This window comes from Dendrobates tinctorius, unplaced genomic scaffold (genome assembly GCF_039654945.1).
Source record: "Dendrobates tinctorius isolate UK_male_01 unplaced genomic scaffold, ASM3965494v1 ptg000075l, whole genome shotgun sequence".
Taxonomy (NCBI): domain Eukaryota; kingdom Metazoa; phylum Chordata; class Amphibia; order Anura; family Dendrobatidae; genus Dendrobates; species Dendrobates tinctorius.
In genome coordinates, this window is record NW_027361743.1 from 13,605,494 (window position 1) to 13,632,340 (window position 26,847).

General features: G+C 43.1%; 1 protein-coding gene across 4 annotated transcripts in view; it reads right to left on the reverse strand.

Moving 5' to 3' along the window:
- Positions 1-1,815: 1,815 nt before the first annotated feature.
- The window catches only part of ELMOD1 (ELMO domain containing 1), a 175,820-nt gene continuing 150,788 nt past the window's right edge, over positions 1,816-26,847 (reverse strand). For 3 of the 4 annotated variants that reach the window (XM_073583014.1, XM_073583016.1, XM_073583015.1), the window contains 5 exons: positions 13,368-13,436; positions 11,866-11,889; positions 7,120-7,170; positions 3,848-3,981; positions 1,816-2,702 (listed from right to left, as the gene is read on the reverse strand). In XM_073583014.1, coding sequence (XP_073439115.1) covers positions 2,530-2,702; positions 3,848-3,981; positions 7,120-7,170; positions 11,866-11,889; positions 13,368-13,436 — 451 coding nt within the window. In that variant the 3' untranslated portion in view covers positions 1,816-2,529. The remainder of the gene's footprint in view (positions 2,703-3,847; positions 3,982-7,119; positions 7,171-11,865; positions 11,890-13,367; positions 13,437-26,847) is intronic. The other variant, XM_073583017.1, reaches the window with a different exon arrangement.

Sequence of the window (26,847 nt, forward strand, 5' to 3'; positions counted from 1 at the left end):
GAGTTCTATTAATTGGAATCTATCACCAGAAACGACGCTGTTAACCTGCAGATATGCGGTAAATCTGCAGATTAACAGCGCTATTATGCTGCCCGTTGCCTACACGTAGCTGAATGCAGTGGGGAGAAAATGAACTTTGAATACTGAATGCTGGCGGGGATAACAGTCATGGAAGCTGTGGCGGCACCGGTTCAGTCACCACTGAGTATACAGAGCGGCTGCTGTAACCTCACCCCCGGCCCTGATTGACACTGGCTCTACATTGAAGCTGGCTCTCGGTCAGGGCTGGAGGGCGCGGTTACAGCGGCTGCTCTGTATACTCATCAGAGCGGTGACTGAACCGGTGCCGCCCCCATGACTGAATACCAAATGCTGGCGTGGAGAATAAAGTTCACTTTCTCCCTGCTGCATTGGGCTACATGCAGGCTCCGGGCAGCATCATAATGCTGTTAACCTGCAGATTAACCGCATATCTAGAAGTTAACAGCGTTATTTCTGGAGACAGGTTCCCTTTAAGGATCTAATAAATTTAAACTAACTCATAATCGGATGTTATTTAAAATCTTACTGAACTAAAGTATAAGTTATCCATTCTATTATCCCTCTTATTTCTTACAAGGTGCCCATTAGAGTTGGTGCCATTCGAGTCACAGATCTTATTCCATCAGCCACGACGGTGGTCTTGCACAGGAATATGAGTAAAGCTCCTGATGGCATCCACAACCCTTCTTTTGATTAACTTGCCTGGTGCCATATCACATGTAATAAAAGGAGAAAATGGGGCACTCACCACTTACCATTAAAATACGTTTTATATGGGGTTCTATACAGAGATTGAGGAGACAATGTGGCTGACAGCCATAATGGCTCAGAAGAAGCGTGACCTACAAACGAAAGAGCTGTCAGCCACATTGTCTCCTCAATCTAGCTATGGAATCGCAAATAAAACTTATTTTAACGCACAGTAGTGAGTGTCCCATTTTCTCCCTAGATTACTATTGGGCTATTACCTGGTGAGAACCACTGAGAGGGTTAATCAGTTGCTGAATCTAGTTCGTTTCATCATTGCTGTTTCAAAGCACACCACGGGTATGAAAGCAGCGCTAGATTCCTGTTTTTCCAGAGTTAGTGCAATGCCACTAATTGGCGTCGCACTAGGTCAATTAATCAAAAGAAGATCTGAGGATTCCAAAAGGTAAGAGGTGGTATTTCAGGGCGTGCAAAGAAACTCGCACTGACTCTGGTGCCCGTAGATCTCTATAGTGCCCCTGCTTGTTTAGATTTAGAATCTCTATATTCTCAATGACAGATCTGTAAACCATTCCCTACTACTAGCACGCACGAGCGTATCCTGCAGATATTTAGCCATCGCAGACTACCCAGCTGGCTGACAGACCGGATGATCTCCGGCTCCAATAGAGACTTGACATTGAGGTTGTTTCAGCAAATTCTTATTTTTTGTACGAAGGAACCCCTGAAGTTACACTTCTCATATGGAGTCCAGCTGCTGGGTCACCACTGATCAACTTAAGACAATCGTGTTCAATTGCCACGCCTGGGACATGACGTATTACATGGTGACTTCTGAAATCAACAGACTGTTTGTGTAATGTATGGATATACTAAGTCCTCCAGAGTGAGAGGCATTATATGATCTGGTCAGTAGATGAGGGTCCTGAACATGGACTTTCCCTTCAAAAAAAACTTCCTAATAGTGAAAATGGGTTTTTCTAAACTAGAGTTCAAAAATAAGTTGCCTCAAGCCAATGCGTTTTGACATAGCCAACTTATTTAGTAATACATTTCCAACATGAATTTAGTAATACATTTTCAACCACTTTATTATGAAACTGTAAACCATCTGCTATCTATAATCATAGTGCACTGAGACCATAAAATGGCCATCAAGACCACCACATATTATGAAGGTGGAATCTTTATCAAACAGACCGTTTAACTCAAGAATACTCAACTTGGAGAGCATAGCGGGGAGGGAGGCATTTACACTTAGGCCCTTCGAAACTTGCCGTTTTGCTCTAAGCTCTTGATATTAGCACTTTTTTTGGAATTGGAACCTTCTTATGACACACCTAGAAGCAATGTATATACAGTATATATAGTAAAGACAATTCGATGATGTAAACGTAGCATCAGGTCAGTAGAAATATTAGGGATCATAAAATGCTTACAGTACAAGAGCTGGCTCGGTCAGACATCAACCTATGGTAAATGGTACAAATACAACTCGTCAGTGCTGAACTATGAGAACAAGAATAAAATCTAAAAAAAAATAGAAAACTCATGTCAGATGAAAATATAACACTGCGTAACCCGCAATATGCGCAACCATCAAATGAGCAAATCCCGTGGTGCCTAAAACCCGTGGGATTTTGTATTTTAGAATCAAAACAGATGATGAATACTTTACCAAAAAAAGCATGCATACAATCGCTGTGGTCATACAGCACGGCCGCCATGATAATGGACACTATAGTGAGGCAGTGATCTGGGATTCTACAATGTAGATGGCTACACATTGACCAAGCTTTCCGAGGCCGCGAAATGGGGACACAAAGCCATGTCCGTCTTCTGGAGCTGCTTTAAGATACGCTTGTGAAACTTGTTGCGGACGCGATTGAACTCCATTATGTCCAAGGGATCTTCGTCAATCCAAAATTTGTGAAACTCGTGCATGAGGAAACCTAGGGCGAAATATTTCAAAATTGTTAAGTTCACGTAAAGAGATGCAGGTTCTCAAAAGTGAAGATATGTGTGCCAAAATTTTGGATCATGAGTGTTATATACTTTTATTTTCTGGTCCTCTCTGTAGTCAGAAAGTGGATTGGATCCCACTGCAAACGAGTGAAGACAGACTTGACGACCCCATAGATCAGGCTGTAAACAGTGTGGAAACTCAGAAGCAAGTGTTCAATATTCCTGCAGCGCTTCCGCAGGAGAAAAAAAGCATTACATGGTATCTATTACATGGCTCCCTGTGTAATGAAAGAATGTGTTGGATCCCCCAGAGTAGAAGACGCTTCACTCTGGCTATTCGATTAAGACCCTAGATAGAAAATGCACTTCTACTAAGATAGAAAACAGGATATTAGAAAAAATGTTTTCTAAACCAGGATTCAATAGGAAATGAAAGTGAGCGGACAGTTGAATGAAGGAATCACGTTAATCTCATTCCTGTATCACCTTTCAATTATGTGGGAGGAGAGAGTGATTCAAAAATGTGTTTTTAGCAATGACCGATCACATGGAAAAATTACTCCCCAATAGCCTTTTATAAATACCCTGGGGGTGGTATTAATTACTCTAAGGTAAAGTTAGAGGATGAGCTATCATTCATTTGATCCTTTTCCTCATGACAATTAAATCTCTTTACTGCTGATTGCCACCTGTGGTACCTATTTTGGCATACTAAGCTTCCTGAATACCTTAGGGTGAAACAAAGGTTACCCATAAGCAAATGCATTTAGCATTGAATCTATGAGCTTTCAGTATATTTATTAACCCTAATTTATTCCTCACACTGTTTCTGACCCATATTACCCTCTTTGTAGTGACCAAAAGGCTTGGGTCCCAATTACCATAACCCCCCCCCCCTTACTGGATTTTTCCTAGCCACTGCCCATTTAGGTTAAAAGACATTGGAATTCACCTTTGGTATATATTTTTATATGTAAATACACTGAACATGACAGCTTCTCTGTACAAATTATGTTATTTTATGATTTTAATTTAGATATTGGCAAACAAAAAATAAACTCAGACAAGAAAAAACCCTCTATAATTTATAGCCCAGGACAGCAGAAATACAGACGCGCTCATAAATACTTACAGAAAGTTTGTTGGAAGTGATGCAAGGACGGAGCTTCTGGGGCAACATTGTACAGATGTGTCTTCAGGGCCCCACTTATCAGCAGGTTGTAGGCCAGGTCGGTAATGTTAATCCCAACAATGGCAAATGAGTATCTGGGTGATGATTAAAGAGTGAAGGTTTTACAAAAGGAGCTATACATGGTATAAAAAATAAGTGACCAGGCTTGTGTCCGTTTCTTTTTGCATTTTTTTTTCTTTTATAACTTGAGTATAAGACACACCTTACCTTATGAAAATTAGAATAGATAATTGATGCATTGGCCACTTATATAACTGGACTAAATGCCTTAGTAAAGGGAATGTGTCAACTGAAAATGACATGTTTGTATAAATCAGTTTTTTTTGTGCTTAATGTACTTTTTAATTAGTATTTTTTTGCAATATTAAAAATAAAATTTTCACCACTTTCGCAATAGCCATTACTTTTTTTTTTTAAATTTCCTGTTGTTTCAGGAAATAACACATGCACATTTGCCACAATGAACAGACTCTGACCCTATTTGTTGCATTGAAGCATCTAATGAGTGTGTGCAAAGATCATTGTGAAGGGAAGGGGAGCAGGTCAGCTTTGATGTCACATATTCCAGTTGGTGGATCGGGGGGCATCAGCCGTGAATAGAGGTGTTACCTGTCATCGTAATCCTGTCTCTGATGATAAGGAAACTGCTGTAAACTCTTCCTGAAAGTAAGAGTCTAAAATTTCCAAATCGCCAGTGTGAAAATTGCAAGATTACCAATTTTACCTTATCGCAAATGGACGCAACTGTACGTCCATATTAAGGCTCATTTGTGTCTGATAAATGGCACGGCAATGGAGATGTGCCACTGCCATCATCATCAGGAGCCGTCTGTTACACATAACCAGTGGTGTTGAGTGACTGTGTTCGGATATAGTGTTTATCCAAGTACGGCAAGGGGTCGAGTAACATGTTCAAGTCCCCGCTGCTGCACTATTCGCGGCTGTTAGTTAGGCAATCCCCGCATGTTTTGCGGCTGTCTAACATGTGCCGAGATGGACATAGCGCTTATTTCAGCATTTTAACCCTACATATGTTGTGTGATCAGCAGTGATCACGACATGTGAGGACTCCTTTTGTCAGCCCACCGGAACCCCTGCCGCCACACTGCGAGGTGTCGATGGATCCTTTGGCAACGAGGAAGCCTAACAATAGTCTTCCTGTCTGCCATATACCTCAGCCTAATTAGATCCCACCAGGAGTGGAATGGGTATGCCACGATGACACATTCAGTATTTGGTGAGTATTTTACTTCAGTATTTGTAAACCAAAATAATAATAATAATAATAATAATCTTTATTTAGCGCTAACATATTCTGCAGCGCTTTACAGTTTGCACACATTATCATCACTGTCCTCGATGGGGCTCACAATCTAAATTCCCTATCAGCATGTCTTTGGATCATGTATGTATAGGCATGTATACCAGGATAGGGATGAGGAGGCCATGCATACCAGGATAGGGATGAGGAGGCCATGTATACCAGGATAGGGATGAGGGGGCCATGCATACCAGGATAGGGATGAGGAGGCCATGTATACCAGGATAGGAATGAGGAGGCCATGCATACCAGGATAGGGACGAGGAGGCCATGTATACCAGGAAAGGGATGAGGAGGCCATGCATACCAGGATAGGGATGAGGAAGCCATGCATGCCAGGATAGGGATGAGGAGGCCATGCATACCAGGATAGGGACGAGGAGGCCATGCAGACCAGGATAGGAATGAGGAGGCCATGCATGCCAGGATAGGAATGAGGAGGCCATGCATGCCAGGATAGGAATGAGGAGGCCATGCATGCCAGGATAAGGATGAGGAGGCCATGCATGCCAGGATAGGGACGAGGAGGCCATGCAGACCAGGATAGGAATGAGGAGGCCATGCAGACCAGGATAGGAATGAGGAGGCCATGCAGACCAGGATAGGAATGAGGAGGCCATGCATGCCAGGATAGGAATGAGGAGGCCATGCATGCCAGGATAGGGATGAGGAGGCCATGCATGCCAGGATAGGGATGAGGGGGCCATGCAGACCAGGATAGGGATGAGGGGGCCATGCATACCAGGATAGGGATGAGGGGGCCATGCAGACCAGGATAGGGATGAGGAGGCCATGCATACCAGGATAGGGATGAGGAGGCCATGCATACCAGGATAGGGGATGAGGGGGGCATGCATACCCAGGCTAGGGATGAGGGGGCCATGCATACCAAACTAGGGATGAGGGTGCCATGCATACCCAGGATAGGGATGAGGGCGATCATTGCTGCCAGGCTAGGGATGAGGGTGCCATGCATACCCAGGATAGGAATAAGGGGACCATGCATACCAGGCTAGGGATGAGGGTGCCATGCATACCCAGGATAGGGATGAGGGAACCATGCATACCAGGATAGGGATGAGGGGGCCATGCATACTAGGATAGGAATGAGGAGGCCATGCATACCAGGATAGGGATGAGGGGGTCATGCATACCCATGATAGGGACGAGGGGACCATGCATACTAGGCTAGAGATGAGGGTGCCATGCATACCCAGGATAGGGATGAGGGTGCCATGCATACCCAGGATAGGGATGAGGGGGTCATGCATACCCAGGATAGGGATGAGGGGGTCATGCATACCCAGGATAGGGATGAGGGGACCATGCATACTAGGCTAGAGATGAGGGTGTCATGCATACCCAGGATAGGGATGAGGGGACCATGCATACTAGGCTAGAGATGAGGGTGTCATGCATACCCAGGATAGGGATGAGGGGACCATGCATACCAGGATAGGGATGAGGGGGCCATGCATACCAGGATAGGGATGAGGGGGCCATGCATACCAGGCTAGGGATGAGGAGGCCATGTGTATCATCATGGGGACCATATATACCAGGATAGGGGATATTACGTACAGAATTGACCACATTTTTTGCTGCAGTTTTTTTTTTCATAATTTCCTCCTCTAAAACCTAGGTGTGGAAAATACGGTAACTTGCATTTAATTTGACACATTCCCTTTAATATGGCTTTGAGCATATGACAGACATGATGTTAGCTACACATTTCACATAGGCACAAAATTAAAAAAAAAATTACAACTGGTAAATAATAAATTGCTGATGGTTTCTATGTACAAATAGCGACAAAACAAAAAAGGAAATACATATTGTTTGGTACCATGCATAGTTTAGAGACATTTCACATTTTCGGTTATAGACATACCCAATAGCCTTGTCAAACTTTTTCATTTCCCATTCCATTTTATTGAATTTACTAGAAGAAAGAATATACCAATTAACAAACCAAGTAAAGAATAGGCTGGAAACCTATAAATCCGTAAAGGTACAGAGATGAGTGGGATGTGTAACCAACACGTTAAGACACAGGTTATAATGGTATGGTTTAAAAAAAAGCACGATTGAAACAAAACCACAATAAATGTGAGAGTTTCTGTCATTCCCAGTTCCAGGAAAATGCTCGTAGAAATGATTCCTTGGTATGTTATTTGTAATTGTTCTATCACAAAAAGACTCCCAAAGTGTTAGATTTTCTGCCTTTTGGACATGTACAATAGATGACCCCATTTTGAAAATATTAAAGGTGGATCTGTCACCTGATTTCAAAGTACAAAAGGCAAAAATATTAAATAGATTTCTTTTTTTTTTTTTATAGACCTGATGAGGCTGGTGTACTTACTTTGAAAATTCTGTCAGAATGTTTGCATAATCCTCAATAAATGGTTAACTCAATCTCGGTTTAGCTTGCCTGATTGACAGCTCCTCAGTGTCTCTCCTCCCTGCTGTTGTAGAAATCTCACACTGCTCAGTATAAGCTGCAGCTGTCAGGTTGGGTGGATGGAGACTGAACATGCTTGGATCCATAAGATATTTAATTCTACAGATTCTTAAAATGCTCGTTTTAGTAATGGTATTATACAGCCATTTGGACATTAAAGGTAATTACACCGGCCTCGTCTGATGTAAGAGATCGATATAATAAGGAGTACACTTTGCATTGTGAAATCTGGTGACAGATCTGCTTTAAAATTAAAATATATTTTGCTTCTTCTCTAGTGCCCCTGCCCTGTCAGTAGAGAACACGGCTAGCTTTTTGTTTTTTTTTTAATAGATGCTGGATTTATTGGTAAGCCCTTAATCTGAAAAAAAAAAAAAAAAAATAACATATACAATATAAGCCATACATCTATGGAATGAAAATACCCCGTTAATTATGCCTGAGATCTCATCTCCCGAGATCTCCGCCTGTGCATGCGTTGCCCCCTGCAGCCATTTTCCCGGAGTCCACCGCACAGTAAACCATGTAAGTGCGGGGGTTCTGGTCTTTCACAAAATGTCGTCAGAGCCCATGCACCACGGAACACCCGCTGCGGCGCACATCAGAACACCCCCTCATCCCAGCCTGCGCCCTGCAGCAACGCTCCACTCTTGCCTCCTCCATCGAGCAGCGACCCTGGGACCCCGCTTCACCGCAGCCACCACCCCCGGTAAGCAATAAGATGCATGGATTATAAGAAGCACCACCATTTTATTAAAAAAAAGTTTTTATTCCAATTTTACTCCTCAAAATTTGGGGTGCGTCTTATAAGCCGCAAAATACGGTATATTAATTATGGTGAAATTTAACACAAAAATAACACAATTTGTCCTGCATAAAACAGTCTTATACATCCAGGTTAGCGAAAAAAAAAAACTAAAATTGTGACTTTGCAGAGGCAAAAATGAATAAAAGTGGTCAGTGCTTAAAGGGAACCAGTCATGTTGTACGTGCAGTTTAATTTATGAACAGCATGACATAAAAAAGAAGCTGAGCAGAAAGATTGATCGTTTAGAGGGAAAATATTCAAACTTGTATTTCATTCAAAGAAATCCCTGGCTTTGTATGTAGGAGTCTAGTGGGCGGTCCAAGAGTATAGTCATACAGGGACGCAGGACCGCCCATTGGACTCCTATACATACAAACACGAGGGATTTCAGTGAATAAAATGCAAGTTATACCTGAAGCTTTACCGATTTGATCGACTCTTCTTGTTCTATAACATCCTGACTGCAGATCAGATAGCATATTCAACAGGATAGGTTCCACTTAAGGCCCTTTCTAGCCTGGTTATTAAGGGGTCAAAGAGGTTTTCAGGATAACACATTGCAGATATATGGTTGGGATGTGCTTTATGGCAGTCTGACCCCTGGATCGCCAAGGATCAGTGACATGAAAGGTCACACTGCTCCTGTGAGAGCCCAGACCAGGTCAATGTCTTACAGCAACACTTTCAGACACGCAGCCTTCTGCAGCACTATAGCTCAGCCTCATACAACTAAAGACCACCAATATAAATTCCCAGAAAACCTCCAGAAACATCACATAACTCATGTGCGGAACTGACACAAAACAACACAACACCAAGTAACACAGTGCAGACACAACTGGTTGGTAAGGAATGGTTTAAAAGATGCAGTCCTGCTCACAAATACGGAAAATCACCAATGTTCTAAATGTAAAAAAAATAATATATATATTACACAGCTCTGGCAAAAAAATTAAGAGACCACTGTAAAATTTCCAGTTTGTCTGATGTTTCTCTTTATAGGAATAATTTGAGTAAAATGTAAATTGCTCTTTTATTCTATAAACTACTGACAACGTGTCTCCGAATTTCCAAGCACTAAATTCTGTATTTATTTTCAGAAAATGAGAAATGGTCCAAAGAACAAAAAATGCAGTGCTTGCAGACCTCACATAATGCCAAGAAAACAAGTTCATAATCATTTAGAAACAGGAAGAGTTCAGAAATCAATATTTTGTGGAATAACCATGATTGTTAATCACAGCTTTCATGCATCTTGGCTGCTTTCCACCAGTCTTTCACACTGCTTTTGGGTGACCTTATGCCACTCCTGGTACAAAAATTTAAGCAGTTCTTCTTTGTTTGATGGCTTGTGACTATCCATCTTCCTCTTGATTCCATTCCAGAGGTTTTCAATGGGGTTCAGGTCTGGAGATTGGGCTGCACATGACAGGGATTTGATGTGGTGGTCCTTCATCCACACATTGATTGACCTATCTGTGTGGCATGTCGCATTTTCCTGCTAGAAAAACCAGTCCTCAGAGTTGGGGAACATTGCCTGAGCAGAAGGAATCAACTGTTTTTCCAGGATAACCTTGTATGCGGCTTGATTCATACGTTCTTTGCAAAGATTAACCTGCCCAATTCCAGCCTTGCTGAAGCATCCCAAGATCATCACCGATCCTCCACCAAATTTCACAGTGGGTGCCAGACACTGTGGCTTGTACGCCTCTCCAGGTCTCCATCTAACCATTAGACGACCAGGTGTTGGGCAAAGCTGAAAATTAGACTCATCAGAGAAGATTACCTTACTTCAGGCCTCTATGGTCCAATCCTTATAGTCTTTGGCAAACTTCAGCCTGGCTCTCCTTTGCTTCTCATTGATGAAAGGCTTTTTCTAGCTTAGCATGACTTGAGTCCGGCCTCTAGGAGCCTGTTAAAAACTGTTCTTGCCATGCACGTCACCCCAGCTGCCATTTGCCCTTTCTTTTGTAGGTCCCTTCATGTCATCCTGCGGTTGCTGAGTGACATTCGAATAAGACGACGGTCATCCCGGTCAGTGGAGAGTGGTTTTCTCCCTCTGCCGGTCTGTAGCTTTGTTGTCCCCAATGTCTGCTGCTTGACCTTGTTGTAATAGACTGCCGTCTTAGAAATTTTAAGTATGGAGGCAACATGGCACTCACTGTATCCCTCTGCTAGTAAAGCCAGAATTGAGCCCTTCTTTTCCTCACTCAAGACTTTTCTTTTCAACTTTGGCATGATTAAAAGTTATTTTTTCCTTCCTATTACTTTGGGATATTATTAGCACTTGTTTTACCATCCAGCTTGTCCTATTGCAAGAGGATTGTGAACACCACAGCAGGGTTTTTTATACTTTTCTTCGTTAAATAATACTTGGTTCAGGTGATCACCTAATCAGAAGCACATTAAGTAGAATGAGGTGTACTCTGGTTGGAATTCAACTGACACTGGAATGGAATGGCTGTCAGACATGTAGAGAAGCTGATTTTTATACAACTATGCAGTGGTCTCTTAATTTTTGCCAGAGCGGTATATATATTATAAAGTATTCTATCAAATTGGATAGGATAAAAAAAATAGACAATTGTCCAAACTAAGACAGGCGCTGCTCACACCAAGCAGTTTGTGACCATGGCATCAGTGGTGTTTGATGACCAGATATTACTCATCTATATATTATAATTTATTTCATTATATTACACAAGTTATTCAAATGGCAGCGAGTGTTTCGGTTTTTAAATCCCACTTTGTATCCGGCTTAAACATGCAATCAATGCTTTATGATTCTCTTATGACGCATAAGACCCAGATAATATTGTCAAAGTACACAAATAATCTCACCAAACTAATCACCACCACATAGTGCCCAAATAACACCATCATAGAGGCACCAAGTGGCTCAGTGGTTAGCACTGTTGCTTTGCAGAACTAGTGTCTTGGTTTCAAATCCCACCAAGGACATCATCTGCAATTAGTTTGTATGTTCTCCCCGTGTTTGCGTGGGTTTCCTCCAAGCTCTCCGGTTTCCTCCCACATTCCAAAGACCATACTGATAGGGAATCTAGATTGTGGGCCCCAATGGGGACTGTAATGTGGTCTGGCTTCCCTTTAACAGGAATAATTGATGGACCCCCTCCTCCCCCAACATACTTAAAAAAATGTATTGGTGTCTATAATAGGTTTATTTTTAGGAATAGAGGTGTTTTAGTTTTTGGCATCATCACTATTGCCAAATGTGAGCAGAGCCAGATAATATAATACTTTTTATCATATGTGTAACTAAACCGAGTGGGAATGCATCTTTAGCTAAATCTTTACACAAAAAAATTAATAAAAGACAAAAAGTAACACAAAAAGTGATATACCTGAAGTCCTCTTTACTGACATCCCTTAAATTGCAAAACATAAAAAAGAAAATAAAACAACTAAAATACTATAGGAAACATAAATAATGCAATAAGCAAAAATTAAAAGAGGACCTATGAAGCCAGGGAACTTTATTTCAGAGCAGTAATATCTGGATACAGATCTCATAGTAGATTAGGGAGAAGATTGAAGGTCTGTTCGTTAAAACTCTAAAGGGCAATGTAAAGAGCTTTCAATCTTGCATGATCCTGAGCTAGTAACACAATGGGGCAGGGTTACTAATTTATTTGCGCCCAGACAAAGGTGAAAAACGGGGCAAAATATGGGGCATTGTCACATCAAATGTTATAATAAAGCACCACACATTTTACACACAAAGGGGGATTAAAGTGCAACAATGTGCATCAAATGTAGGTGCAAAAAAGTGCGGCAAATTTATGCCAACCAATAGGTGGCATGAAATTTGGACGAAAACGTCTACAGAGGTGCCAAATTTATCATACATCATGATGTCGGAACTATGTTTCCATTGTCTAAGGCAGGGGTGGAGAACCTCAGGCCCCGAGCCATTTACGGCCCTCGATGACCTTTTATCAGGCCCCCGGGCAGATTCTCAGGGACCGCAGTGCTTGGGCAGGGAGCTGTATTTTGATTGACACCAACTCATTAATTTCTTCTTGCTCTATTAGCACACACATGCAGTGTTCACTACTGAACACTGAAGTGCATGCAATGAAAGATTAAGTCCTGGCACCAGTGCCAGAGACAGGATGTACTTTGTGGGTGGAGTTTGTACGGCCCCCGAAGGATGGAATAAATATCCAAATGCCCCTTGGAAGAAAACAGATTCCCCACCCCTGGTCTAAGGCTTGGATCATACATCTGCAATTCATGGACCATGTCCAGCCAGCAATGTCCAGAGCGGCTGTGGTGTTCTTGGCCTAAACATGACAGCTTCATAGACATTTAGGAGGCCGTTGAGTTTGGGACTGGATAGCGGTCACGTGAAGGAGCTTGTTCAGATGACAACTATAGAAGGCACTTCTACAAATATTACTTCTAGGAAAAGCATTGTCATATGGAGTCACCATACTGTGGAATGTTCTATAGCAGAACTTTCCTACTTATGACTCCTAGCTCAGAAATGGGTATCCCTATAGCTTAGCTGCCAAAACGTTGGGGACAATTAAGCCCTTCCCCTAGGGCCACCCACATACATCCCGGTAACACCTATGTGTACTAGGAAAGCCCACTTTTGGGTGAGACTCCCATAAACCCTGCCACTTTTGGCCCAGGAGACCTGGAAAATCTGGGACAACTGAGAACTTTGTTATGGGACAGAGCCAGACAGTTGATTGCAGGAAGTGGTTTCTGATTTGGACAAAACAGAGTTAAGACACAGCGTGTAATTCACAAATAAGTCTTATTATATTAAGGACTGTGCAAGTAAAAGAAAAAATACAGAATAATCTAGATCCATAAATATATAATATGAGTGTACCTGCATTTTGGCTGAAGGGAATCAGAAAGTATCTGCTGAGCAGAGTTGCTATCTCTTTCTGCAAAGTACCTGCAATGAATAAGAAACAACAAAATTACATCACATAGGGTTAAAATTCCAAGAAATTGCATTTATTGTATTATATAGCATTAGTAATTCCCCAGGCTTCAGAGGTCAACTCTCCCAGCATAACTTTATGGCTCGAGGTGGCTTGGTAATTCTGGTAGGTGTAAAATTATTACCCCAGGAACATCACAGTAATCTGAAACAAAAAAGTGTCTTAGGCTATGTGCACACAGAGGCTTTAGGATTAGTTTTCAGAGCAAAAATTCCAAGTTTTTGAAGAGATTTGTGTTTTTTTGTTTTTTAAAGGCGTTCAAAAACATTTTTTTTTTTGCCGTGAGAACCGCTTCTGGAAACACTCCCTTTTCTGTGGACTTTTTGCAAGAATTTTTCTTTTCCTGATGCAGTGTTAAAGAGGAGTTGTTTTTTTTCTGAAGCTTTCTTGCAGCCTTCGCGTACGTGCACACCGAGATTTTGGAGTGGATCCACAATGAAAAATGCCCAAAAATCGCATCAAAAATACCTGAAAGACTTTTTCTATTGATTTCTATTGTAAAATCACTTTGCAGAACATATCTCCAGGGTTTTCAAAAGAATTCGCCAAAACAGCTTCAGAAAAAAATAACTCCTCCTAAAAACTCCTCAATCTAGGAGCGTTGGCTGAAGTCGTTTTTGAAATCTTCTATACAACTCTGTGTGCACAGACCCTTTTGATTTGACAATAACTAGTTTGGAGAGGGTTTCCTCCGCGCCCTCCGTTCTGCTTCCTTCTCCCGTCTCCAAGACTTTACACGTGCTGTGCCAATTCTTTGGAATGCACTTCCCAGGTCAATACGATTAGTCCCCAATCCCTACAATATCGCTGTAAAGTCACCGATTTTGTGACGTTGCAGCGATATTGCTAGCGATATCGCTACATGTGATACTTACCTCCGAAAGGCTCCCCCGCTGGTTATCGCTGATCGTGTGAGAAGCTCCTGGACCATTCCTCGTCGGTCACTTCATGCGGCGCTTCCTGTGGCGCCGACGAGCAACGCGTGGAGCTGGGCGGGAGGACGCAGGATCGCCGCGTCTGACAGGTAAGTAGCGATCCCCGACCCCTGCGATGTAGCTGGTGAGATCTGCCTGTGTGGCAGCTCTCTAGCGACCACCTAGCGATGCACCAGCGATCCTGACCTCGTCATATCGCTGGTCGGGATCGCTGGTGAGTCGCTAGGTGTAACGGTACCCTAAGCGTGCCCTGAAAACACATTTATTCAGACTGGCCTACCGCCTCAACACATTAACCTAATTATCTCTGTGTGGCACAGTCAAAAGTTTTGCCATAAGGGGCGTGGCCTGCATGCAGACTGTGATGGCTGCTTAGAGCCAGAGCTCCAGCATCTATTGACCGAAAGCAGCACAAATCAGTTCTCCACGGTGCACCCGACCTTCAAAAAAGTAACTGCCGGCTGCCTCACATATCTGGGCTCATGATGACACGCGGTAGGACGCAGAAAAGCTCCCCGCTGCGGCTCCCAGATTTCTTTCCTAAGGGACAGACTGCACTTGCTTCAGGGAAGATGTCGGCTGCATCCCCCTCCAGGTCCTCCATGTCCTCACAAGGCTCTGGAAGAGGTATGAACGCAGAGTGGGAGAGGCATAGCAGCTCTACCCCAATGACTAAAGGGGATATGAGGGAATTCACAGCCTCCATCCGTTCCTCCCTAAAAGAGGACATGCACTCCATGTTAAAAGAAATAAGAGGGGACATACGCTCCCTGGGAGAACATACTTCACATGTTGAAAACAAAATGGCGGAATATGCTACTTTCATTAATGCCCTGGTGGATGAAAATGAGGCACTTAAGGGGGAACTAGTTCATGTGCTTGACAAATTGCATGACCTGGAAGACAGATCCAGAAGAAATAACGTTCGTATATGGGGTATACCAGAAGAGGTAGCTGATAAAGACCTAGCCCCCTTCATGCATAAGTTTATACAAGCTGTACTTCCCACACTGTCTCCAAGGGATCTCCTGATTGACAGGATTCATAGAATTCCAAAACCCAGGCACATAGATCATGCTCTGCCTAGAGACACCTTAGCCCGTATCCATTTATTCTCTACTAAGGATGCATTTATACAGCAGATGAGGAAACCTCCTGAATTACCTACTGAACTAAACAATCTGCAGGTATTCCCAGATCTATCAGCAGCAACCTTGGCTAAAAGACGGGAATACGCTCATATATGCAAGACCCTCAGAGATGGCAACATTAAGTATAAATGGGGATTTAATCCTGTAAAATTGATCATCATGTATCGAGGTCACACAGTGACTTGTTCATCTCCTAAGCAAGCAGAAGATAAGCTGACAAGTTGGAAGATTCCACTGCCACCTAGACAGCCGTCTGCAGGGGAGAAAAGAATTGTTCCAGACTGGACTCCGGCTTCAAATGAGGGAAGGGTCGTGGTCGGGATGACCCGGAGCTCGCTGACGGGTCCTTTCTCTGTTTGGACTCCTGGACTGTGACTGTTTCACTTTGCCCTTTGCAGATTTTGATTCTGCGCCACATCCGACCTATGTCGGTCATTACCCGGTGTCCGCCAGGCCGCGGTTCATGGTTATGTGTTACAATTTTTTCCTTTTTTCTCTTTTTATTTGTCTGTGTTTTTTTTGTTTTTTCATGCGCGTCTACTTTGGTAGCTTAAGTGTGATGGAATATATGATTATAGGATATAATTATGTGACAGCCAGTATATACCCCTCTGAGGCAAAATTAATATGTACATTTATGCAAAAGTGAGTGTGCAGCTCTTATCGTTAAATGTGAAAGGGCTAAACGCCTCTGGTAAACGATCCATGTTGTGGAGGGAATAAGGAAATCTCAGGCTGACATCGTTTGTCTGCAGGAGATACATTTGCTAGAGAAGGATAATTGTAGGGTTCACCATCCTCATTTCCCACATATATTTTTCGCCAATAACTCTAATAAGAAGGCGGCGGGGTGTATTATGGTGAAGCATACAGTGGCCTTTAAATGCATGCAGAAATATGAGGACCCGGCGGGTAGATTTCTGATTCTTGTATGTACCCTTAATGGTGAACCTCACACTATAACGGCTGTTTATGCTCCTAATGAGGGACAACATTCTTTTCTGAGGAAAGTTTTCAAAAAAATTTCCGAATTGGAACAAGGGGGAAAATAGTATGTGGTGATTTTAATCTCCTTATGGATAGAAATTTGGATTGTTCACAAGGAAAACGGCGAAGTCGGAGGGAGCTAAGATTGCTAGCACATGAATATCACTATCACGATTTCGGGAGATACTCCAAAGCGAGTGAAAGGGACTATATTATTATTATTATTATTATTATTTATTGTTATAGCGCCATTTATTCCATGGCGCTTTACATGTAGGGAGGGGTATACCATGGCGCTTTACATGTAGGGAGGGGTATACCTAAAAACAAGTACAATAATGTTGAACAATACAAGTCATAACTGGTACAGGAGGAGAGAGGACCCTGCCCGCGAAGGCTCACAATCTACAAGGGATGGGTGAAAATACAGTAGGCGAGGGTAGAGCTGGTCATGCAGCGGTTTGGTCGATCGGTGGTTACTGCAGGTTATAGGCTTGTCGGAAGAGGTGGGTCTTCAGGCTCTTTTTGAAGGTTTCGATGGTAGGTGAGAGTCTGATGTGTTGTGGTAGAGAGTTCCAGAGTAGGGGTGATGCGCGAGAGAAATCTTGTATGCGATTGTGGGAAGAGGAGATAAGAGGGGAGTAGAGAAGGAGATCTTGTGAGGATCGGAGGTTGCGTGCAGGAAAATACCGGGAGACAAGGTCACAGATGTATGGAGGAGACAGGTTGTGGATGGCTTTGTATGTCATGGTTAGGGTTTTGTACTGGAGTCTGTGGGCAATGGGGAGCCAGTGAAGGGATTGACAGAGGGGAGAAGCTGGGGAATAGCGGGGGGACAGGTGTATTAGCCGGGCAGCGGAGTTTAGAATAGATTGGAGGGGTGCGAGAGTGTTCGAGGGGAGGCCACTGAGCAGGAGGTTGCAGGTATACATTCTATTCCTTCCGACATCGTACATACAGCAGGATAGATCATTTCTTGATAGACAGTGCTGTCCTCCGGAGATGTATATCTGCGGACATAGGCCTAATCACATGGTCTGACCACGCGCCTATTTCTCTATAACTAGCACTCTCTCATCAGGTTAGCTCAGCCTTCAGGTGGCGATTGAATGAGTCATTATTACTGAATGATGGGGTAGTTGCAAAGATTAAATCTGAACTGAAGCACTATTTCCAGACAAATGACTCCAAAGAGATCACTGATGAGACTCTATGGGCCGCTCACAAAGCGGTGATTAGGGGAATTTTACTACAACAGGCGTCCTTTTTAAAACGTAAAAGGGAAAAAAGCAGAAATGACCCTATATCCCGCTTACACCGTTTTGAGTCCACAAATAAGTCTAATCCTTCTCTTGCTGTTTCAAAAGAAATTTTCCAGATTAGATTTAAACTATGTGAAACTTTCCTGTCTATATATGCCCATAAGGTAAAGAAATTTAGAACTAAGTTATATGCCACAGGTGATAGGGCGGGTGCCCTGCTAGCTTGTAGAGTTCGCCATAGGGAAGTGAAATCTAGAGTGGAATATTTAGTGGATTCTGAGGGACGGCTTGTTAGAAATCCGATTAAAATTGTAGAAGTATTTTCCAAATACTATACCCATCTTTATAATTTAATATACATCTACTCCGCAACCTGATCAACAAGAAATAGACAAATATCTTCAATCAATCAATCTGCCCCATATTTTCCCAGATCAATTAACGCTTTTGAATGCCCCTTTCACTGAGGAAGAAGTTCAATTCGCTATAAACCATACTAAACGATATGGGGCCCCTGGTCCGGATGGATTCTCAAATGTCTATTACCGATGTTTTCAACAAAATTTGATTCCCTTTCTATTACGTCTATTTACAGCGTGGAGAGAAACGGGCAAAGTGTCTACGCCCGGGTTGGAGGCTATGATCACTAGCCTCCCTAAACCGGGGAAGTCCCCCACGGTCCCAGGCAATTTTAGACCTATAGCACTATTGAACTGTGATGTCAAGCTATTCACAAAGATTCTGGCGTCACGTTTGAAATTGATTATTCCATCACTGATCTCTCCGGACCAGGTAGGGTTCGTGGCTGGACGCGAAGCAAAAGATGGTACAAGGAGAATGCTGGATTTGATAGGGATAGCGGAGCTTTCTGGTGTACCCAGTGCAATCCTGTCACTGGATGCTGAAAAATCGTTTCACAGGGTGCACTGGGGATATTTACGGGCTGTCTTGACTAAATTTGGCTTTGTGGGTCCCATCTTTTCAGCAATTAGTTCAATGTATTCGACTCCCTGTGCTAGGGTACTGTCGTCGGGTTTCTTGTTTGGAATTTTCCAAATAACAAATGGAACACGACAAGGCTGCCCCCTATCACCCATTATATTTGCACTATGTATGGAACCGTTGGCTGAGCACATAAGATTAGATTCCAATATCTCGGGGATCAAAGAGGGCCCGGTAACACATAAAGTGGGACTTTATGCAGATGATGTCATAATCTCGTGTGAATATTGGGCCATCATTCTCAGCTGTCATGTCCGTGCTGGAGGAATTTGGTAAAATATCATATTACAAACTAAACCCTACGAAATCCTTGATATATCCAGTTGCAGTCCCAGATGCACTGCGCAGATATTTTTGAGAATAGATTCTCCTTTAAGTGGATGCCAGACAGTATCCCATACTTAGGAATTACACTAACAAGCTCCCAAAATGTAGTGGATAATAACTTCTCTAATCTAGCTAAAACTATTAAATCAGAGTTAGATAAACTTCATAATATTATGACCTCATGGACAGCAAGAATCAAGATTTTTAAAATGATATTTCCCAAAATTATCTATTTCTTTAGGTGCATCCCTTTTAAAATCCCTAATAGGAATATCCTGTTACTTCAACGAATGGCCAATCGTTATATCTGGGCACATAAACAGCCAAGGATAGCGAGTAACCTATTATACTATCCATATGATCTTGGAGGGAAGGGCATGCCGAACCTCTTGGCATATCACAGAGCATCTGTTCTAACTGGACTCAGGGACTGGTGGCATATGGACAGGGACCACAGATGGCTTCAAATTGAAATATTCTATGCTAAAAGGAACTCTCCTCGCCTAGTTTTGGAAGCTGAAGCTATTAAGATTAGCCAGTATACACCAGGTTTGCCAACAATGGTAGCCGCATTACAGTATTGGAGAAAATTAGCCCCGTCCCTAATTAAAATCCCCCTAAGTATTGTGTCTCTGAGAGCTCTTGAGGCACATATTCCATATATAGACTTACAAGTCTGGATAACGGCGGGGTTTATTATTATTATTATTATGCATTTATATAGCGCCATTTATTCCATGGCGCTTTACATGTGAAAAAGGGGAAATATAGACAAGTATAATAAACATGTGTAAGACAAGGGACACACAAGTACATAAGGAGAGGGGACCCTGCCCGCGAGGGCTCACAGTCTACAGGGATGGGTGAGGATACAGTAGGAGAGGGTAGAGCAGGTCGTGCGGTGGTTCAGTAGACCGAGGATCATTGCAGGCTGTAGGCTTGTCGGAACAGGTGGGTCTTCAGGTTCTTCTTGAAGGTTTCCGTTGATGGTGAGAGTCTGATGTGTTGCGGCAGAGAGTTCCAGAGGGTGGGGGAAGCACGGGAGAAGTCTTGTATGCGGTTGTGGGAAGAAGAGATAAGGGGGAGCAGAGAAGGAGATCTTGAGATGATCGAAGGTTGCGTGCGGGTAGGTACCTAGAGACCATGTCACAGATGTATGGAGGAGACAGGTTGTGGATGGCTTTGTATGTCATGGTTAGGGTTTTGAATTGGAGCCTCTGGGCAATGGGAAGCCAGTGAAGGGCCTGGCATGGCGGGAGGCTGGGGAATAGAGGGGAGACGGGTGGATTAGTCGGGCAGCAGAGTGTAGGATGGACTGGAGCGGAGCGAGGCAGAGTGCTAGAGGGGAGGCCAGAGAGTAGGAGGTTGCAGTAGTCGAGGCGGGAGATAAGAGCGTGCACTAGTGTTTTTGTGGTTTCGTGGTTGAGGAATGAGCGGATCCGGGAAATATTTTTGAGTTTGAGGCGGCAGGAGGAGGCGAGGGCTTGGATATGTGGTTTGAAAGAGAGCGCAGAGTCGAAGATCACCCCAAGGCACCGAGTGTGCGGGACTGGGGAAAGAGAGCAGCCATTGACATTAATGGATAGGTCTGGTGGAGGGGTAGAGTGAGATGGGGGATTATGAACTTTCAGGACTTGGTGGGGAGCTCGGGGATTCTGCCCTTTGATCACTTAGCATCCAAACACCCAGGTACACGCAGATATTTCTATCAATACTTACAGATACGCCATCTTTTGTCGACTTCACCGGAATCACCCTTTTTTAACTCCAAAATAGATCGCAGAGCTAATGGATATTTCTTAATACCAGAATCCGGCCCCAAAGGAGTGTCCATCCTATACAAGGCTCTGAATGATCCTGATGTGGATATAAAACTTCCTTATATGTCTCTCTGGGATCGTTCACTGGGTATATCCCTGGAGCCGGGGGCTTGGAGAGATGCTCTGGGAGAGGTGTTACGGGTCTCATCATTTCGTAACTATCTTGAAAAATTGAAAAAAATTTACCTTCGTTGGTATAGATTTCCGGTACAAGTGGCTCACTTTGGCCTGGACCAATCCCCATTATGTTGGAGGAGATGTGGGCTTCCGGGGACACTAGAACACATGTGGTGGGACTGTCCAGGTCTGAATAATCTATGGAAGGACATTGCCAGATTAATACTAGAAATCCTTGAGGTAGGCCTGACGCTGTCTCCTAGCCTGGTAACTTTACATATTGGAACAGAGGAGTTTCCGCATATGAATAGGGATGCCTTATCTCACATACTGATAGCAGTTAATGTATATACTCGTGTATAAGCCGACCCGTGTATAAGCCGATCCCCCTAATTTTGCCACAAAAAAACTGGGAAAACTTATTGACTCGTGTATAAGCCTAGGGTGGAAAATGCAGCAGCTACTGGTAAATTTCAAAAATAAAAATAGATACCAAAAAAAGTAAAATTAATTGAGACATCAGTAGGCTAAATGTTTTTGAATATCCATATTGAATCAGGAGCCCCATATAATGCTCCATACAAAATACACCCCATATAATGCTGCACAAAGGTTAATAATGGCCCCATAAGATGCTCCATAGATTATGCCCCCATAAGATGCTCTATAGATTATGTCCCCATAAAATGCTCCATAGATTATACCCCATATGCTGCTCCATAGATTATGCCCTCATATGTTGCCCCATAGAATATGCCCCCAATGCTGCTCCATAGATTATGCCCGCATATGCTGCTCCATGGAATATTCCCCCATATGCTGCCCTATAGAATATGCCCCCATATGCTGCTTCACAGAATATACCCCCATATGCTTCCCCATTGAATATGCCCCCATATGCTGCTCCATAGATTATGCCCCCATATGCTGCTCCATGGAATATGTCCCCATATGCTGCTCCATAGAATATGCCCCCATATGCTGCTCCATAGATTATGCCCCCATATGCTGCTCCATAGATTATGCCCCCATATGCTGCCCCATAGATTATGCCCCCATATGCTACTCCATAGAATATGCCCCCATATGCTGCTCCATAGAATATGCCCCCATATGCTGCCCCATAGATTATGCCCCCATATTCTGCTCCATAGAATATGCCCCCATATGCTGCCCCATAGAATATGCCCCCATATGCTGCTCCATAGTTTATGCCCCCATATGCTGCTCCATAGAATATGCCCCCGTATGCTGCTCCATAGATTATGCCCCCATATGCTGCTCCATGGAATATGCCCCCATATGCTGCTCCATATAATATGCCCCCATATGCTGCTCCATAGAATATGCCCCCATATGCTGCCCCATAGATTATGCCCCCATATGCTGCCCCATAGATTATGCCCCCATATGCTGCCCCATAGATTATGCCCCCATATACTGCTCCATAGAATATGCCCCCATATGCTGCCCCATAGAATATGACCCCATATGCTGCTCCATAGATTATGCCCCCATATGCTGCTCCATAGAATATGCCCCCATATGCTGCTCCATAGAATATGTCCCCATATGCTGCTCCATAGATTATGCCCCCATATGCTGCTCCATAGAATATGCCCCATATGCTGCCCCATATATTATGCCCCCATATGCTGCTGCAAAAAAAAATGCCATACTCACCTCTCCTGCTCAGGACCCGGCACCTGTGATATTCACCTGTCCGGGGTCCATCGCTGCTCACCACTGTCTGCGCGTCCTCTGTCATTGACTGTTCAGCCAGCAGAGGGTGCGGAGCGCACTAACCACATCACCGCGCCCCCTGCTGGCTAAACATCACAGACACAGGAAGCCGCAGATGGCAGTGAGCAGCCTGGGAACGAGGACAGGTGAATATCGCTATACTCATCCGTCCTGGAACGTCTCTGCAGCCTCGCTTCTCCACTGTCTCCCTTCCTGCCTTCAGCGGTCACGTGATACCGCTCATTACCACTCATGAAAATGCGCATATTCATGAGTTTAATGAGCGGTACCATGTGACCGCTGAAGGCAGGAAGGGAGCAGTGGAGAAGCGAGGCTGCAGAGAGTGCCAGGACGGGTGAGTATGATCTGTGACACCCCCGCCCCCCCTCCCCCGCTGACCCCCAGGTATATGACTCGTGTATAAGCCGAGAAGGGGGGACTTTCAGCCCCAAAAAATGAGCTGAAAATCTCGGCTTATACACGAGTATATACGGTAGATTGCTAGTGGCGGCTAAATGGAAATGTGCTACAGTTCCGACTATTACAGAAGTAGTTGAAAAAATTAACTTTCACTGTGAGCATGAATTAGGCTCCTACCTTTGTAATACATCCGATGGCAAGAGACTTACTACACTATCATTCCGGGAGATAAGCCTGAGTTTGTTTTTTTTTTTTCCTGTTTTAATTTTAATGCAAGACATTTACTGTTTGTTAATGCTTATGTCTTCTTCTGTCATGTTATGTGCTAATGTTGTAGCACAGATGTTTTTTATGTCAGTTTTTGTTTGTCATGTTTAAACACCAATAAATAAGATTGGATCAAAAAAAATAAAAATAAAGTTTTACCATAACCAGGTTCCCCGCATCATGTTCCCACATGCTTTATGCATCCATTAGCCCTCTGTGTCTGTACTGTTACACACTTAGCAGAAACCAATAGGGACAAATGCAAGATTCTACATCTTGGCAAGAAAAATGAAAATTACATCCACAGAATGGAAGGAAGAGAACAAAGCAACAACACGAGTAAAAAAGACTTAGGTATACTAATAGATCGCAGACCGCACATGAGTCAACAGTGTGATGCAGCAGCAAAAAAGGCAAACAGTCCTATGATGTATTAAGAGAAGCATAGAGTCACATTTGGGCATTTTCTGTCATATTGACCACCAAAACTCACTTCAAATGTGATGCGATACCTAAAAAAAAATGGTTTTGTAAATTTTGTTGTAAAAATGAAAAATCGCTGGTCAACTTTTAACCCTTCTAACTTCCTAACAAAAAAAAAATTTTGGTTCCAAAATTGTGCAGATGTAAAGTAGACCTGTGGGAAATGTTATTTATTAACTATTTTGTGCGATATGACTCTCTGATTTAAGGGCATAAAAATTAAAAGTTTGAAAATTGCGAAATTTTCAAAATTTTCGCCAAATTTCCATTTTTTTAACAAATAAACGCAAGTCATATCAAAGAAATTATACCATTATCATGAAGTACAGTATGTCACGAGAAAACATTGTGAGAATCACCGGGATCCGTTGGAGCGTTCCAGAGTTATGACCTCATAAAGTAATAGTGCACAACAACGATCCTAAACACACGTCTAAATCCACAAAAGAATGGCTTCAGAAGAAGATCAAAGTTTTGGAAAGACCCAGCCTTAAGGTACTGTCACACTTAGCGATGCACCAGCGATATAACGCGGTCAGGATCGCTGGTGCATCGCTAAGTGGTCGCTAGTGAGCTGCCACACAGGCAGATCTCACCAGCGACATCGCAGGGGTCAGGGGTCGCTACTTACCTGTCAGACGAGGCGATCCTGCATCCTCCCGCCCGGCTCCACGCGTCGCTCGTCGGCGCCACAGGAAGCCCAGCAGGAAGCTGACGACGAGAAACGGCCCAGGACGTTCTCGTGCGACCAGCGGGGGAGCCGGTCAGAGGTGAGTATCAGACATAGCGATATCGCTAGCAATATCGCTGCTACGTCACAAAACTAGTGACGTTATAGTGATGTTGCTAGCGATATCGCTTAGTGTGACGGGGCCTTTAGTCCAGACCTTAATCTAATTGATTAACTGTGGGTGACCTAAAGAAGCCTTTGTTTTTTTTTTAACTCTGTGGTTGGAAACTGACCTGCGGTGCAATTTTGAGATATGCAACATGTCAACCCCTCTTGCAGTAAATATGCGTTTTACTTTCTATATAGTCTGTTTCCTTGAAAACTTCTGGGTGTAGAATGAGTTAACTGAGAATCAGTCAATGAGCTCTTTCTGATAAGGGGGTAACTCATATCTGTGTTTATTTTCCTGAGCTCCTTTTTTTCTGAGCTTCTCTTTCATGTGATCATAAATCAGATGAGAGACGATCAGTAAATACAAGATTAAATCACCCACAGATTCTTAGCTAACAGAGTCAGCAAGAGACAGTGCAGAAGCCATAGACGGAAAACAGTGCAAAATTGTTAATGAAATATATTAGCAAAAATTACTTTAATCCCAAAACACATTTATTAAACTATTAAAAAACACTACCTTTGTTTAAAGAGTAACCATCATCTTAACTTGTTTTTTTTCCCCAGAAATCAATAGTACATATGAAAATAGGAAATTCTGTAATATATCTTATTATTCAATCTCAAAATCCTCAATTTGCAGTTCAGTGCGTACACACTATCCCACTACTCTACTGAGATAGGAGATAACAGTTGGTGCTGACAAGGTTCTACGGAAAGTGGTTGATTTAGGTGAACTTGCAGCAGAGTGTCTGTGTCTGCCTCTAGCTCCTTTATCCTCATCCTCTCACTTCTCCATAGAATGTTATAAGCACCAACTGTCAGGTCCAATCTCAGTTATAGGAACTATAGAATTTTCAGATTTTACTTATGGATTGACCTGATAATCAGTCCAGGAGCTAGCATTCTTACGTAAGGACGGGAATGCTTTTTTGTGGTGTGTAGTATCTTCATAGTAGGTGTTAGGTTTGGATTTGGGCTCTTGCTGCTCTGCTGGATTTTTTAAGCTATGATTTAATTTAAAGTTAATTTTCAATAACATCCTCTAGGCTGGATGTGTTAATAATACTGAGGAGGTGCCCAGTTAAAGGCAGAAATAAGGGCCGAGCCCACATTTTTTCTGGCACATGTCACCTGTTCAAAACAGTTGACATGTGTCTCTAAGGGTGTGTGCACACATTGTGGATTCTGCTGCGAATCCGCAGCGGATTTGGCCCTGCGGATCCGCAGCAGATCCGCAGGCATTGTACAGTACAATGCAAATCTATGGGATTTCAAAACCGCAGTGTACATGCTGCGGATTTTTCCACACGGATTTGCTGCGGGTTTAAATCCGCAGCATGTCAATTTTTTCTGCGGATTCCACAGCGGTTTGACACCTGGACAATGGAACAGGTGTCAAACCGCTCTGGAATCCGCAGAAAAAATAAACTGCATGTTACCTGCAGTTTTACCTGCAAATCTACGCGGAAAAATCCGCAGATGATCCGCACTGTGTGCAGTCACTCTAACAGCCGTGGGTGGAATCGTGATCCACCCGCGGCTGGTAACCTGTTTTCGAGTACACAATATGGTAAAACCAATGGTGTTCTTCAAAAGTACAACTCGTCTCACAAAAAAACAAGCCCTCACATGGCCATATTGACAGAAAACTAAAAAAGCTATAGCTCTGGGGAAGAAGGAGAGCGAAAAACAAACCCAAAAATGAAAAAGGGCTCCGTCATGAAGGGGTTAAACTGAATAAGAGTGGGTAAGGGATAAAGGGCTGGACATTGATTTACAGAAAAGTCACTTATATGTTTCAAGAAAGACAATTTTTTCTCCTTCTGGAGAACAATTCATTTTTTGTCCCATCTTTAAAAAGAACTCCTGCAATTGGCCAAGACAAAATTAATTTTAACAAATTATCACCTTGTATGTTTCGGGGAAAGATGTAAAGCCAGAACTGCACAGAGAAGGTGAGTGAGCCATTGTATATAAATGGATGAAGCTCGGAGATCATTCTCT